Source organism: Trachurus japonicus, chromosome 18 (genome assembly GCF_045865225.1).
Source record: "Trachurus japonicus isolate A0001 chromosome 18, Traja_1.0".
NCBI lineage: Eukaryota > Metazoa > Chordata > Actinopteri > Carangiformes > Carangidae > Trachurus > Trachurus japonicus.
Window position 1 is genome coordinate 12409460 of NC_140924.1, and position 15254 is coordinate 12424713.

Sequence of the window (15254 nt, forward strand, 5' to 3'; positions counted from 1 at the left end):
GCAACGTTGAGATGAAGATATTTGACGTTCTGTCACTTAGATTTGTTTCTTAGCAGTAAAGGGATAGTTCAACATTTTGGCAAATTGGCCCATTGCCATAATCCCTATAGTCATAGCAGTAGGTTCGTTACCTTTAATTGTCGGTGCAAGCTATTTTTAGAATGGCGGAGCAGAGCCTAATGGGATTTCTTGGTTTCCCTCATCAAACTCATCAAATACACAATCCAACAACTCCAAAACGCTCTGGTGGACAAGTTGTTTATTATTAATAATAATAAACGGAGCGTTACCAGACAGAGTTGTTTTAGAGGTAAATACAGAGACTGTTTGCCGAAAAACTGCCTCCGAAGGAAACGCGCATCAGCGCTTTTGCATGAATTTCCCTCTAAAACAACTCTGTCTGGTAACGTTGTGTTATTTTCTCATAGCGTGGTGAATGTGCAGGTCACAACTTGTCCACCAGAGCGTTTTGGAGTTGTTGGATTGTGTATTTGATGAGTTTGATGAGGGAAACCAAGAAATCCCATGAGCCTCCGTAGCGTAGCTCTGAGCAGCTCGCGGCTCTGCTCCGCCGTTCTAAAAGTAGCTTGCACCGACAATTAAAGGTAACGAACCTACTGCTATGACTATAGGGATTATGGCAATGGGCCAATTTGCCAAAATGTTGAACTATCCCTTTAGATTTTTATATATTTTTTAAATAGAAGAACTCAAATGTGTATTATCATGTGTAAGAAATGAAAAACATGGTGAATGTGTGTTATGTATAAGAAATATGATGCTTTGTTTATAAAACTGGTCCTGGATGGTATTGATACTTTGAATATTTTATTTGACACATTTATTTTCACAAATTCATTACATACAAACAGCAAAGGTTAAAAAAAAAGAGATGGGGTTGACGCAAGGCAACTGAATGCAACTAACTAATGCTAACAGACAGGAAATTATAGGACTGGATGTGTAGATTTTATCATTTAAAGTGACCTACACAACATCAGTATGAGGGAAAAATAACAGAAACAATTGCTAGTGTTTAGTCTTTGATGCCTTTTAACTCTGGGTGGTTCCTCAGTTCTTCATGTCGTGGATCGACCAGATGTTGGAGACCATCGTTCATACAGATGTTCTGCTGCTGGATCCAGCTTGTCTGGAGACTGAGGAGGTTCACTGAACTCACGGTCATCTATAGGTGCATCTCAATACATTAGAATATCATGGAAAAGTTTATGTCAATAATTCAACTCAAAAAGTGAAACTATTAATACATTATATAGATCCATTACACACAGAATGTCTTTATTTATCTATTTTCTTTTATTTGTAATGACTATGGCTTCACATTTAATGAAGACCTTATAAATTCAGTATCTCAAAAAATATTTTTAATATGGAAATGTTGGCCTTCTGAAAAGTATGTCCATCTATATGCAATCAATATTTGGTTTGGGCTGTTTGACTTGATCTACTGGAAATTGGCTTTTTATGATAGGCTATTATAATTGATTGAGATACACCTGTAGCTAAACTATGACATCTACTATATAATGACTCATTGACACTGAAAAATGAATATGATGATCAATTATGAGTGTGTTTTTTTTATTTTTCTTATACTCTATGAGTTGGAATCACAGCTGTTCAGACAGATGTTGTGCAATTATAACAATAGTGGTCACATCAGGAATCCTGAATGATATTTCCTTCTTTGAACTAATTGTATCTGGGGGCAGCATTACTACACTACAGTCAGTGTGTGACTCATCGTTACATCACTGGACGTCAGATGTGTCACCACCGCCTGTAATTTTCCATTTTCTGATTTGCCACTTTTTTTCTTTTTTTTTTACAAGGAAATGTTGGAGAGAGAGCGAGAAAGAAGAACTCTTCAGCCTTTTGTCCGCGCTGCCTGACGAACGGGCGGCTGACCCGTGGTGGGAGGAGGGGGCCTGGGCAGTGGGCATCGGGGCAGCCCGGTGATAGCAGCCTGAACTCCGCGCTCACACAGAGTCCTCTCATAAACCCCTAAACCCCGCCCCTCTGGCGTGCTGGAAGCGCTACAATCAGGCCCTACGCACGCATGACGCAGGACGCTCTGGGCCCGCCCATTTCGAACGTGACGTGCGTTTGGACCAATCAGAAGCGTCGGTGGGCGGGCCTATCGCTGAGTGACGGGCGTGTGCGACAATGAGAGCGCGTCTTTGTGTGTTGTCACCATATATAAGTCATTTCTGCCGCAGTTTCTTTCTTTGGAATAATGTCGGCTGAATATGATAATAGGTAAGGAAACTTTTTTACGGTTTTACGGTCACACGGCGGCTCGAAACTCGGTTTGTTCCGATCCCGTCGCGTTGCTAATGTTTGTTATCGACGGATTTCGGCGGTGTGAACTTTGAGTGATGCATCCTGGCGTTTCTGTGGCGGTTTAAAAGATGAGGCCTGTAAAGGAAAAAAAAAAAAGGGCAGCCAGCAGCCGCCGCCGGCCTCGGTCGGTCGGAGACTAACGTAACATCACCGGTGCTCACGTTAACCGGCACCGGGGGGAAAATCAAACGTTAGATTTTTTTCCTACAACCCATTTTCGACTCAAAATGAACGTTTAGGCCTCAAAAATGAAGGTGTTACGCGTGTGGATTTAAAGGAAGTACGAAGAATCATGGCGGCTTAAGCTCAATGAAATGTAATGGCAGCCGGCGCCTCCTGGTTAACACGTGAGTGAGGATGAAGTAGGCCTCAACGGTCATTGTGTGTATCACTCCGCCGCGCCTTCGCCGTTACAAAAAAAATATCGCATTCACCGTGTTTTTTTAAAAGTAAACTAGAGCTGTCGGACTCTAAGAAAGCGAATCGGAGCTGGTGGAAGATGCGAGAAAAAAAAAATGCTAAGTAGCTTTTGTCCTCGTCGCTCGCACATGGCCCTCCTCCTCCTCCGCCGTGTGCTGCCGCTGCGCTGCTGTGTAGCTAGTCTCCCTCCGCCGCTGGAAACAACGAGTCCCACCCTGACTGCGAAAGAAAAAACGTTTTGTGTCGACGTGTGTTGTGTGTTTTGTGTCAGTGTGTGTCGTCGTTTTGTGTGGAAAAAGGGAAACGCTGACTGGACGGGTTGTTAATAAAAGGCGACATAAAGGAGGATGTGGGGCCTGTTGGCAGCGGCGCTAGCGGCTAGTTAACGTACGCTGCTCTTTTAGCGCCCTATCTTTTTCATTATTATAACAACAATAATAACAAATATAACAAGAATACATTCAAATCAGTGATAAACATCGATTTGTGTTTTTATTTGAACTGTTTTGGTCGTTGATGTTGTGGTGTGCGCTCGATCCGCCGGAGAAAGAGAAACGACCATCTTGGATGTATGTAGTGTAAAAAAAAAAAATGGCGGACGGTGAAAAGGCGTTCACTGTGTTGGAGGAAACGGAGAATAATGTGTGAAGATGGAGCCTGTGTGATAGTGTTTATGTGGGGGAGAGGTGGCATATTAAAACACAATATACCACCTTATTCAGTGGTGTCGCCCATGAATATTAATAAGGTCGATTTGCATATTGAGGTAGAGTTGAGAAATGTAATAAATCAACTATCAGGGCATCCCCCTAGGGATAATATTACCCATATCTGTATTTTTTTTCTGCTTATGAAATTGTGCAATAATGTGACTCAGAATAACACAATTTTTTTTTTCTCCCCTCCTCCTTGTTTATGCAGAGACAATGGCCCGGAAGGCATGGAGCCAGATGGGATCATTGAGGTGAGTCCGTCTCCTGGGGTCATTCTTTATTATTATATTATAATAATAATCATCACCATTACAACATAAAAATGATATTTCAATCCTGAACTTGTTGTTGTGTCTCTGCAGAGCAACTGGAACGAGATCGTGGACAGTTTTGATGAGATGAACCTGCGCGAGACTCTGCTCAGGGGAATTTACGCCTACGGTTTTGAGAAGCCTTCCGCCATCCAGCAGAGAGCCATTATCCCTTGTATCAAGGGTGAGTGACATGTAAAACCTGCCTTTTTATTTCTTTCTTTTGATGCACGCGTTTATTAGACAATATGTCCTGCTTATTAGATCATAAGAAATATGTTGTGAGTGTTACACAGCTGCACCATATTTGGCTCCCAGAACGACACATGTCATGTTTTAACTCCTCATCACAGTGTTTATTTTAGTTCAGATTCTTCTTTCTTTTACTTAAACTGAGTTAATGAAACGCAACCTTAGAGTGAACAATGATTTGTATTTTAGTAACTGTTTCTAAGGTTTGCAGCCTTGGTTTCTCTGGGTCTGCGGTACTTAACGTCCCCTCCTCTCCCTTCTGCCCTCAGGCTACGATGTGATCGCTCAGGCCCAGTCTGGAACTGGGAAGACTGCCACCTTTGCCATTTCCATCCTCCAGCAGATTGATGTGGAGATGAAAGCCACTCAGGCTCTGGTCCTGGCTCCCACCAGGGAGCTGGCTCAGCAGGTAAACAAACTCTGAAAACCCTGGCAGCCGCCACGCTGGACGTTTACAGTCCTGATTTGGAGGTCACCCACCGTCTCCATTGGCTACAACACTCGCTCAGTCTTTTAGTATTAAAATAATTGGCTGCAGACAGTCACAGCACATGGACAGTTTATGTCCCAAAACCACAAGGTGCAGGTGTATGATCAATAATTTAGACTGAAACCGAGTTCTCTTGATGCTTTTGCACAAAGAACACGTTAAAACTTTGTTATAAAACATGTCTGTGACATAAGAAGGAAGATGTCGGCTTCTCTTCTTTCAACACAGCAAAGTTCATAAGTGTTTTATAGACGGTGGAGTTACAAAGTATTAAGACAACTTAAAGCACCGTAGACGTCTGATGATTCTGAAGCAAAGTGTCTGAGCGGTTCTCAACCTCAAATCCATTAATTCAACAAACCGATTATCAAAATAGTTGACGATTAATTTAATAATCGATTTAAGTAGTTTAAGAAAAGTCCAAATTCTCTTATTTCAGCTTCTTAAATGTGAATATTTCTGGTTCCTTTATGACAGTGAGTATCTCTTTGATTTGTGGACACAACAAGACATTTGAGGACGTCGTCTTTGTATCATTGTTTCTCAAACAGCTAATCGATTAGTCGTTTTAAATAATACACAGGTTAATCTTTAGTGAAAACAATCATTAGTAGCAGCTCTACTCAGGACCTGGAGCGGCTCCCTCTGTCCTGCTGTATGATGATGAAACCCATGCGTGTCAACTGACTCTGGGAGACCCCGGCGTCCCGTCGCTCCGGTCGGCGTTTTGTCGGCTCGAGTCGTCTGGACGCTGGAGACCCAGAGACGTGATCATACCTCACAACCTGAGTACAGCAGCAGAAGACGGGAGAGGAGGAACCGACTCTATAGTTTCATTATTATAACGTCCCATGAGGAGAGAAATGGACGCTTAATGTCGTTAAAACAGGATTGAACCGACTCTTGAACACATTTTTTAGGTTTTTTTCCTTATGAGTCTGAAGTAGGGATGTCACGATTACTTGTTTTCACAATTAATCGTGGTATTAAACGCCACAATTAATTGATCGTAAAGATTCCTAAATACCGTCACTTTCTGAAAAAGATTATGTTGGAACCATATCTGCAGATGTGCGCCAAGTAAAGGTAAATGCACAGATACTGGTCCATTTATCTAAAAAAGTAACACTGAATTAGTAGGAATTTAAATGTTAGCGTGTCATTTGTATTGTGAAAAAATCATTAAAATAAACAAACATTTGATATAGGTGACAATTAATTACTTAAATATTTCAAACACTTCCCCCAGTGGATTGATAACTGGTCCTATATTAAGAGATTAGTTATGTAATTATATTTTGACTTTATATTTGATTTTACACATTCATAGTGTTGTGAAATGTATTGATGATAATCGTAATACCGTGATTATTTCTCTGACAATAATCGTACCAAGAAAATCTATAATCGTGACATCCCTAGTCTGAAGTAAAATGAGTTTATTGATGCTGATGTTTGACTGACACGTCGTTGTTCTTGTTGTGACCTGTCCAGATCCAGAAGGTGGTTCTGGCCCTGGGCGACTACATGGGCGCCAACTGCTACGCCTGCATCGGAGGGACCAACATCCGCAGTGAAGTCCAGAAGCTGCAGGCCGAGGCTCCTCACATCGTGGTGGGAACCCCTGGCCGAGTCTTCGACATGTTGACTCGCAAAAACCTCTGTAAGTCCTCACTCACAGCGCCCAATTTTTTAAATTATAATTCACATTCAGAAAAGCGTCGTTTTATACTCGCACAACCTTTAAGACTTAAACCGCTTCTCTAACGAGTGACGTTTAAACTGAACCTGCTGTATGATGATGAAACCCATGCGTGTCAACTGACTCTGGGAGACTCCGGCGTCCCGTCGCTCCGGTCGGCGTTCTGTCGGCTCGAGTCGTCTGGACGCTGGAGACCCAGAGACGTGATCATACCTCACAACCTGAGTACAGCAGCAGACGTACAACACACAACTTCTGGGTTTTTTTTAAGTCCAGTTGTCTGGTCTCTTGTCAGTTTATTGTGAAATAAACGGCTTCATGCAGCTGTAGTTTTAGTTTCCCGACATCTCTGTCCCAGTTTAAGACCAGACACTAACAGGCAAAAACACCGTTTTCATGCATTGATCATTCAGAAAAGTCAAAAGCAATGGTAGAAAATCCACATTAAGGTTTTTATTTTACTTCATTTAGTCAGATTTCTCCTAAATTCACCCAAAAATTTTGTTTTGTTTATTTAGATCCCCATTAGCTTTTGCCACGCAGCAGCTATTCTTCCTGGGGTCTTTTCATCATAATAAATGACAAATACAAACCATTAAAGGTGTACAGAAAAGAAAATTGAATTTGAGCCCACTCTGGGTCATAAAATTAGTGTAATAACTCATCTATCAGACGATGTAGGACAAACTTTGTGCAAAATTCTATTTTTTGAGTAAATCCGTGATGAAAGTGTGTATTTTAGTGTAGTTTTTTTTTTTCGTATTGGATAATGCAGGCGCACGGATTCTACGTCAGCCTGTACACGATTCACTAGCCACTTATATTGGATCCGTAATCCGTCATTCAAACGTCTGAGACACGCACACACACGGAGCTCGGGCTCGCCCCAAACTTTGAATATCCCGCCCGCTCGATAACGACCAATCAAATTCATTTTCCTTACTCGGGTAAACTCGTGTTGCACCTCGTGACAACTCGGCGCGACAAACGGGACAAACGGCCATTTCTGTACACCTTTAAACATAAAACAAAAAATACATACAGAAAACACATACTCAACACATACGCATACACATACAAAACATCCAAGACAAACACTGAATATATGTTACCCGCTCCTACATTGAATCACTACACAACAAGGATACCAGGACCCAATTTACAAATGGGCTACTAATGGTCAAAATTGCGATCAAAATAATAATCTCTTAGTTTCATTTTAAAACTAACCATGTTTCTTTGTTTAACATAATTCGGAAGGGCTTTCCACTCCTTCATAGCTCTATATAATACTAGTCTATACTAATCTATATTCTATACATTTCCCCCCCCCCAAAAAAACAAAGAGATATCCAAAAACTTCTGACTCAATATGTCAACAAAATAAAACAAGCATTTTGAAAGCAGCTTTATCCATTGTTCAGATTTCAGTTCTGGAAATGTAGTATGCACATTAGAGCATATTTCATCAGATATTGCCTCATTTACATATTTAAACACAACATTTGACTGAACCTGTAATGCAAAAACTATTTAGTGTTAAGGTGAGTGATAAAGTTGGGAGGTTTCACGGTGACATCTTTTAACCCTATTCACCTGGAGCGTCTGTCTCCCCTGAACCAAAATGTCTGGATGTTTGACTCTGAGCTGCAGAGGAGGCGCCACCTAGTGGTGTGTCTGTGACATTAAAACATCTTAGACACAGACATGTGCTGCTGCTGCTGAGCTACTGAATCCATGTGACATGACATTAGTGTTTTTGATAGATGTAACAGAAGTGTTGTCCAGCTCTAAAACTTTTTTTGTTTTGTTTTGTTTTTTTCTTCTCTGCAGCTTCCAAGAACATCAAGATGTTCGTGCTGGACGAGGCCGACGAGATGCTGAGTCGAGGGTTCAAGGACCAGATCTACGAGATCTTCCAGAAACTGGCCAGCAACACACAGGTGAGAGCCGCGAGCATGGATGGTTTCTGTTTTAAATGTATTTATATAGTGCAACACGGTCCAAGTCCTCATAGTCACCGTTACCGTAGAGACGGCTCCGACTCGGTCCAGGGTTCCCTCTCCTCCCAGCTGCCGTGCTGGTGCAGGACTGAATGTTCCTTGGTACAGAAACATCTGCCCTCCACTGTAGCCGGGCGCAAAGTCCCGGACTCACAACTAATTGGTGGATTACAACTAAAACGTTTCATGTCAATCTGTCCAATCATCAGGGTTTCCACGGGTCGTTAAAAAGCATTAAAAGTCATTAAATATATTCTGCTAAAATTAAGGCCTTAAATGGCATTAAAAGGAATTAAATTAGATTCTCGAAGGCATTAAAAAATGGATTTAAAAAATTTGATTGATTCATACAGTGAGATTTTGATATCATTACATCCCTATAGAGCACAAAGAGCAGAAAAATAGGGGGATTATACAGCTAATCTACAGTAAAATTAAACGTGGGTGAAGAAATGGAGAATTTTCTAAATTTATATTTTTAGGTGGTGGCAGGATACTGTTGACTTTTCTTTTTATCGCTAGCGGCAAAAATCGGAATAGGCAGGTCAGGCTTTTTAAAAATTGGTGATTGGCCAGAAAATTGCAGTCGGTGCACCCCTATTGATAAACATGCAGAACCAAGTAATTGGGTAGTTGTGTATGTGTATATAGGTAAGTGTATGTACGCACAGTCGCACACGTATAGTATTTGCAGTCACATGCATTAAAAATGTTTGAAATGGTATTAAAAAGGACATTAAAAAGCATTAAATTAGATTTGCTGGTACCTGCAGAAACCCTGAATCATGTTGTTACCCATTGAATCAATCGATTTAATTCAGAAGGAAGAAACAAAACAGGCATTGAATTCAGTAATCTAAAAACAAGGCCTTAATTGGCATTAAAATGTCTTACATCAATTTTTCAAACGTCTTAAAAATGTAAACACTTGGTAAGTGGGATTTTATGATTATAATTAGTCTCAAATCTCAAAAATTGGTAACATTCGGACATAGAGAAGTTAGTGGTGGCCGTCACTGCTAAATTTCTTACCACCACCAGCTCCCAAATCAGCCCCCCCACAATCATTCATGTAGCAGTCACTTTACCTTGGACCACATAGGAAAGTGGGTAAAATTGTCCCTAACCCTATGAAATAGATGTGGTGGTGTGTTTTTTTTTTTTGCATTTGTGTTTATTGTGAAGTCGGTCTTAAATTTCATTTCAAATGGCATTAAAAACATCTTAAAAAGTCTTAAATTTAAGTTGGCTTAAGCTGTAGGAACCCTGAAAACGGATTTGCTCAGGTTCTTCTCTCTAGAAGTTCAGATGGTAGAAGTGTCTTCGATCCTTCGGGGTAACTAACGTGTGTGTGTGTGTGTCTCTGTGTGTGTTGTCAGGTTGTCCTTCTGTCGGCCACCATGCCAGCCGACGTGTTGGAGGTCACAAAGAAGTTCATGCGTGAGCCGGTTCGCATCCTGGTGAAGAAGGAGGAGCTGACCCTGGAGGGAATCCGTCAGTTCTACATCAACGTGGAGAAGGAGGTGAGAGTTTGCTTTTTTATTTCAGTTCAGTTTCAGTGAGTTCAAGTGATGAAGCAGTTTTTAATTTTTGAGGAATTTGTCTACTTTTTATTTAGTCTTCGTCTTAGTTTTTCACGTTTTAGTAAAAAGCCTCTGTCAGGCCTTAAGATCGTCCCATATTGAGCTAAGAAAACTACACCCAGGGTTCCCTCTCCTCCCAGCTGCCGTGCTGGTGCAGGACTGAATGTTCCTTGGTACAGAAACATCTGCCCTCCACTGTAGCCGGGCGCAAAGTCCCGGACTCACAACTAATTGGTGGATTACAACTAAACGTTCCTGAGCGTCCGTCCAGACCTCAGTCGTGTTTATAACAGTTTATAATCTGTCGAATCGTGTTTTTACCCATCGAATCAATCGATTTAATTCAAAGAAACAGTAACACTTTATAATAAGTACACACTATTAAGGGTTAGTTAAGCTTTAAATCCTCAATTCATCATTTATAACACATGCATACTCATTATTAATTTTTACTCATCATTGATCAGCACTGACTGTTTATACTACACACTAATGAGTATTCATGTGTTTTATAAATGAAGAATCCAGTATTTATTAATGCTTAATAGTGTGTACTTATTATATTATAATAAAGTGTTAATTTTAATTCATAAAAATGTCAGACAAAGACCTACAAACATACGCAGCAGATGAGCTGTTGAGAAAACTACAACCAAGCTGATGTTATCTGACATTCAGTTTAGTTTTAATTTGTTCATATTTATTTCAGTTTACTGAATTATTTTTTTCGCTGCTAGTCTTGGTTAACTTTTTCATCACATTGGATATAATTCTGGTGTTCATCACTACAGCACCAGAGCCTCAACTCAGTGTTTACTTATTACCACGACCAAAACTAATTCAATTAGTGTGTGTATATGTATATAGAGCCATTTCATTATGGACAATCTTTAGGAACATTTCAAGCATGTAAAGTTTCAGACTTGAGAGTTGCTAGTTTGTTTTTTCCCCCCTCAAAAACAGTGACTTAATCTGTATTGTTGCATTTTTCTGCAATAATAAAAACCAGACAGCCTTTGTAACAGCAAGTGGCTGCGAGTTGTGCTCTCTGTGAGGCTCATCCACATTTGTGAAGTCACTTTTTATTTATTTTTAAACACTTCAGTTTTATATGATTGGAAATTTACAAATGACTAGAAAAACAGAGACGGATTAAACCCAAAATCAATGTGACAAATTGTTTTTTATGTTTTCTTTTGACGGGATCTGTGTATTGTTTTATATATTGAACTGTTTCTTTAGAGTAATATAGCCCTGGTTGGTGGTTTTTGGTGGCACATAGGGCCTCCACAGAGCGCTTCCACTTCTCCCGCTCGACAGCAGTTGTTCTTGCCTCTGCCCGTGATCTCCACCCCGCCTTTTTTTTTTTTTTAAACACTTCGTTTTATATGATAATTGGAAATTTACAAATGACTAGAAAAACAGTCCCGTCAATAAACAGAGACAGATCAAACCCAAAATCAATGTGACAAATTATGTTTTTTGAGAGTGGAGCAATGTTTTTTTTTTTGATAAACTTTGTCTTATCCCAGCCTATTTTGAATTCTGTAGCCTCATAGTGGTCTATAGTCTTTATCACAAACTACGTTAAAAGTGTCACTGATGTAAATGGTTAACCCTTTCCTGACCCTGGTTCTGGTTGTGGTTCCTGTCCCCTCAGGAGTGGAAGCTGGACACTCTGTGTGACCTGTACGAGACCCTGACCATCACACAAGCCGTCATCTTCATCAACACGAGGAGGAAAGTGGACTGGCTCACCGAGAAGATGCACGCCAGAGACTTCACCGTGTCTGCTCTGGTGAGAGACGAGGAAGAAGACGAGTTGTTGGTCCAGATGTGATGAGACAATCGCTCACTCACCGTCCTTGTCGTCTTCTTGTCTTGTTTCAGCACGGTGACATGGACCAGAAGGAGAGAGACCTGATCATGAGGGAGTTCCGCTCCGGTTCCAGTCGAGTCCTGATCACCACTGACCTGCTGGTACGTTACCGTCACCGTTACCATAGAGACGCTCGGTCCGACTCGGTCCAGGGTTCCCTCTCCTCCCAGCTGCCGTGCTGGTGCAGGACTGAATGTTCCTTGGTACAGAAACATCTGCCCTCCACTGTAGCCGGGCGCAAAGTCCCGGACTCACAACTAATTGGTGGATTACAACTAAACCGTCCAGACCTCAGTCGTGTTTATATAACAGTTTATAATCCGTCGAATCGTGTTTTTTACCCATCGACTCAATCGATTTAATTCAAAGAAACAGTAACACTAAATATTAAGTACACATTGTTAAGGGTTAGTTCAGCTTTAAATCCTGAATTCATCATTTATAACACATGCATACTCATTATGTAGTTTATATAGTTAAAAAAATGTACTCATCATTGATCAGCACTAACTGTTTATACTACACACTAATGAGTATTCATGTGTTAGAAATGAAGAATTCTGTATTAATTCATGCTTAATAGTGTGTACTTGTTAAAAAGTGTTAATTCTAATTCATAAAAATGTTAACAAAAACCTACAAACATACACAGCAGATGAGCTGTTGTTCAATAATCAGATGGATGATAGTGCAACGCGTGTCGCGGCTCTCTGGGTTTTAAAAGCAAGAGATCTGTATCTATGGTTTTTAATCTGAATGAGTCTCAAGTCTAAATCCATCCCAGGCTGCACTTTTTTTCAAAGTGATAAAGTACTGAATGTCATCTAGGCCTACAACTAAAAGTAACCAAATAAACCAATAGACAATGTATTTACTACTTAATTTATCATTTTTGGTTAAATAAATTGCAACAACAATTGAGGTTTTAATGATTAATACTTTATTGGGATTTTTGAATATCATACATTGAGTATACATGTGGCAAATGTTGGTTATGTAACAATCAATATTGAGACTTGTAGAGAAACATCTAAATTAAGTTGTTTTTGTCTTGTTTTTCTGCACTTATCAAAAGCAGGACAACAAAAACACTTTTAGAAAATGGGGATAGACAAAACGATTATGGGTCATAACGTGTCACATGCTCAGCGTAGTGTTTTAAATAATGATCATATCTCTTTATCGGACCGTTGCATGGTGGACAAGTATCTCTTCCATTTCAACAATTAAAGGTTTTTGTAATTACACAGGATTTCTGTTGGATCTGTAGGAAGTTAAAGTGTTTTGACTGTAGATTTGTAGTGTGGCGCCCCCTGGTGGTCGCTGTGTAACTAACCTGGATGTTTCTTCCTCCTCTTCTCTTCAGGCCAGAGGCATCGACGTCCAGCAGGTGTCTCTAGTCATCAACTACGACCTGCCGACCAACAGGGAAAACTACATCCACAGGTAAGAACACGTTCCCACGACAACGCGTCCTAGTTACCACGGCGTCTAGTTAGTTGTGGCGTTTGAGTCGAGGTCCCTGAACGCCCCAGTTCCCTCCCTTCGTCCGAGTTTTCCAGATGTTCTGACTGACTTCTTCCTTCTGAACGCCAGGATTGGTCGAGGCGGTCGTTTCGGCAGGAAGGGCGTGGCCATCAACATGGTTACCGAGGACGACAAGCGCACCCTGCGGGACATCGAGACGTTCTACAACACCACCGTCGAGGAGATGCCCATGAACGTGGCCGACCTGATCTAAGACGCCACCGACCGACCCTCCGCCCGCCGCCATCGCCCACGACAACCAACAAACAACGACGACTCCACGTTGCCCTTTGCCCTCCCCCCAATACCCCCCGATTACCCCCTCCCCTCTGCTTATTTTAGAAGTCAACCATTTTGTTTCTTACACGATCTGAACCAGGACTTTAACCCCTTCCTCCCCGCCGCCGTTCAGAGGGGAGGGAGGAGCCGCCGCCGCCGCCGCCGCCGCTGCTCCTCCCTCCCCTCTGAATTATTATGTTTTTTTTTTTTCTGCCCATGTTGGAAGAATCTGCTTCCACAGTCCGTCACTCCATCTTTACATTGTTAATTATCAGCAGCTAAATTCTCCCAATTAGCATTAAAATCAGACCCCAGACCCCACAACGAACGAACGAAACGAACGAAGACCACTCTACCCCCAAAAAGCACATTTAAAAACAGAAAAAAACGTACAAAAAAATAAGAAAAACCAACCTGACGTTGCTGTGTTCGAGGATCCTAGCTTGTGACTGTTAGAAAAAAAAGCAAAAAAAAAAAAAAAACAAAGCTTAAGATTAAATGAATAACTTGGCTCAATATAATAATAACACATCGCACATTGAAAACTCAAAGAGACTGAAGCTTTTTGTCAAACGTGGCTGTGAACTTTCTTTTTTTTTTCTTCTCATTGGGGCGCTACTTCTTCCTCTTCACTGGTATCCAAAAGCTGGGTGGTTCAGTCTGGACTTTACAACTACAACAACAACAACTACAAACAAATGAATGAACTGGGATGTGCTGCATTTGACCAGATCAGTATTTAACAAAAAAAAAGAAAATGGAAAAAATACAACCTCGTGTACTTTTCAAAACGGCCTTTAACTCACATCCATGATCATGTTCAGAACCCAGGTTTTCTTTCTTTTTTCTTTTTTCTTTTTGAGGGGGGGGTCTAGAAGAAATACAACGGGGCATATTCAATAAAAAGACCTGTATAGTAAAAAAAATCCACCATGAATGAGTTGTTTACCCTTTCGCTCCTCTTATATAAATATATTTTTTCTTTATTTTATTTTTTTTTGGTTTTGTTTTTCTCCCTGCTGTTTCATACCTTTATTATTATTATATATTTTTTACTGCTATTGTACATACTGCTTGACTTTGACTTGTACAGTCACGTGTCCAGTAGCATTCGGTTGGAGAGCGACCGGCCGGCGACCGACCGACCGGCGGCTGAGAAAGACGCTCGGGGAAGCTGGACTTGAATGAAAGCGGCGACGGTGAGTTGAGTTGTCCGGAGCGTCGTCGTCATCGTCGTCTGCGTCTCGACCCTCCCGGTTGGATATGATGAGTTTTTTTTTTTTTTTGTTCGTTTTTTTTCTTTTTCTCCTTCCATCTCTAACCTTTTGACATTATTGTTGATTTAGATTTTTATTTTTCGAACACAAATTTGATTTTTTTTGTTGTGTTTTTGATAAGGTGGTCCCAAAAACCTACCTTGCCAAAATGTCACATAGCTGAGGTGGGGGTTGTAGGAAGAGGAAGAGGAGGAGGTGATGGTGGTGGTGGGGGTTAACGTCTAACGTGAAAGGACCAAACTACAGATGATTAAGTATATGGAGACATAACCCCCTCTCCCTCCCTTTCTTCTCCTCCTTTCTCCCCCCTCCCTCCCCTCTCCTCCTCTTTTGAGCGCTCATTAAAAATGCCTGTCATCATGGGGGTGTCTGGTTTCAGGAGAACCATCATGTTTTTTGGGGGGTGTTATGGTCAGTGCTATTTTTTAAAATGAATTTATGGAGTTGTTAACCT

The 15254-nt window shown here is 41.0% G+C and overlaps 1 protein-coding gene and 2 non-coding genes across 3 annotated transcripts; all 3 read left to right on the top strand.

Moving 5' to 3' along the window:
* Positions 1–2247: 2247 nt before the first annotated feature.
* On the top strand, positions 2248–14009 carry LOC146968804 (eukaryotic initiation factor 4A-I). Its single transcript, XM_085759855.1, has 11 exons — positions 2248–2280; positions 3706–3748; positions 3860–3992; positions 4330–4469; positions 6045–6213; positions 8086–8195; positions 9635–9778; positions 11499–11636; positions 11729–11818; positions 13084–13163; positions 13314–14009. Exons 1-11 carry the CDS (start codon positions 2258–2260, stop codon positions 13456–13458), a joined length of 1215 nt encoding a protein of 404 aa, XP_085615981.1. The 5' UTR covers positions 2248–2257; the 3' UTR covers positions 13459–14009.
* Positions 5206–5343, top strand: LOC146968805 (small nucleolar RNA SNORD10). The gene has a single exon (XR_015034348.1). It is a non-coding gene; the product is annotated as a small nucleolar RNA SNORD10 (small nucleolar RNA).
* On the top strand, positions 6344–6481 carry LOC146968806 (small nucleolar RNA SNORD10). Its single transcript, XR_015034347.1, has one exon. It is a non-coding gene; the product is annotated as a small nucleolar RNA SNORD10 (small nucleolar RNA).
* Positions 14010–15254: the final 1245 nt, after the last annotated feature.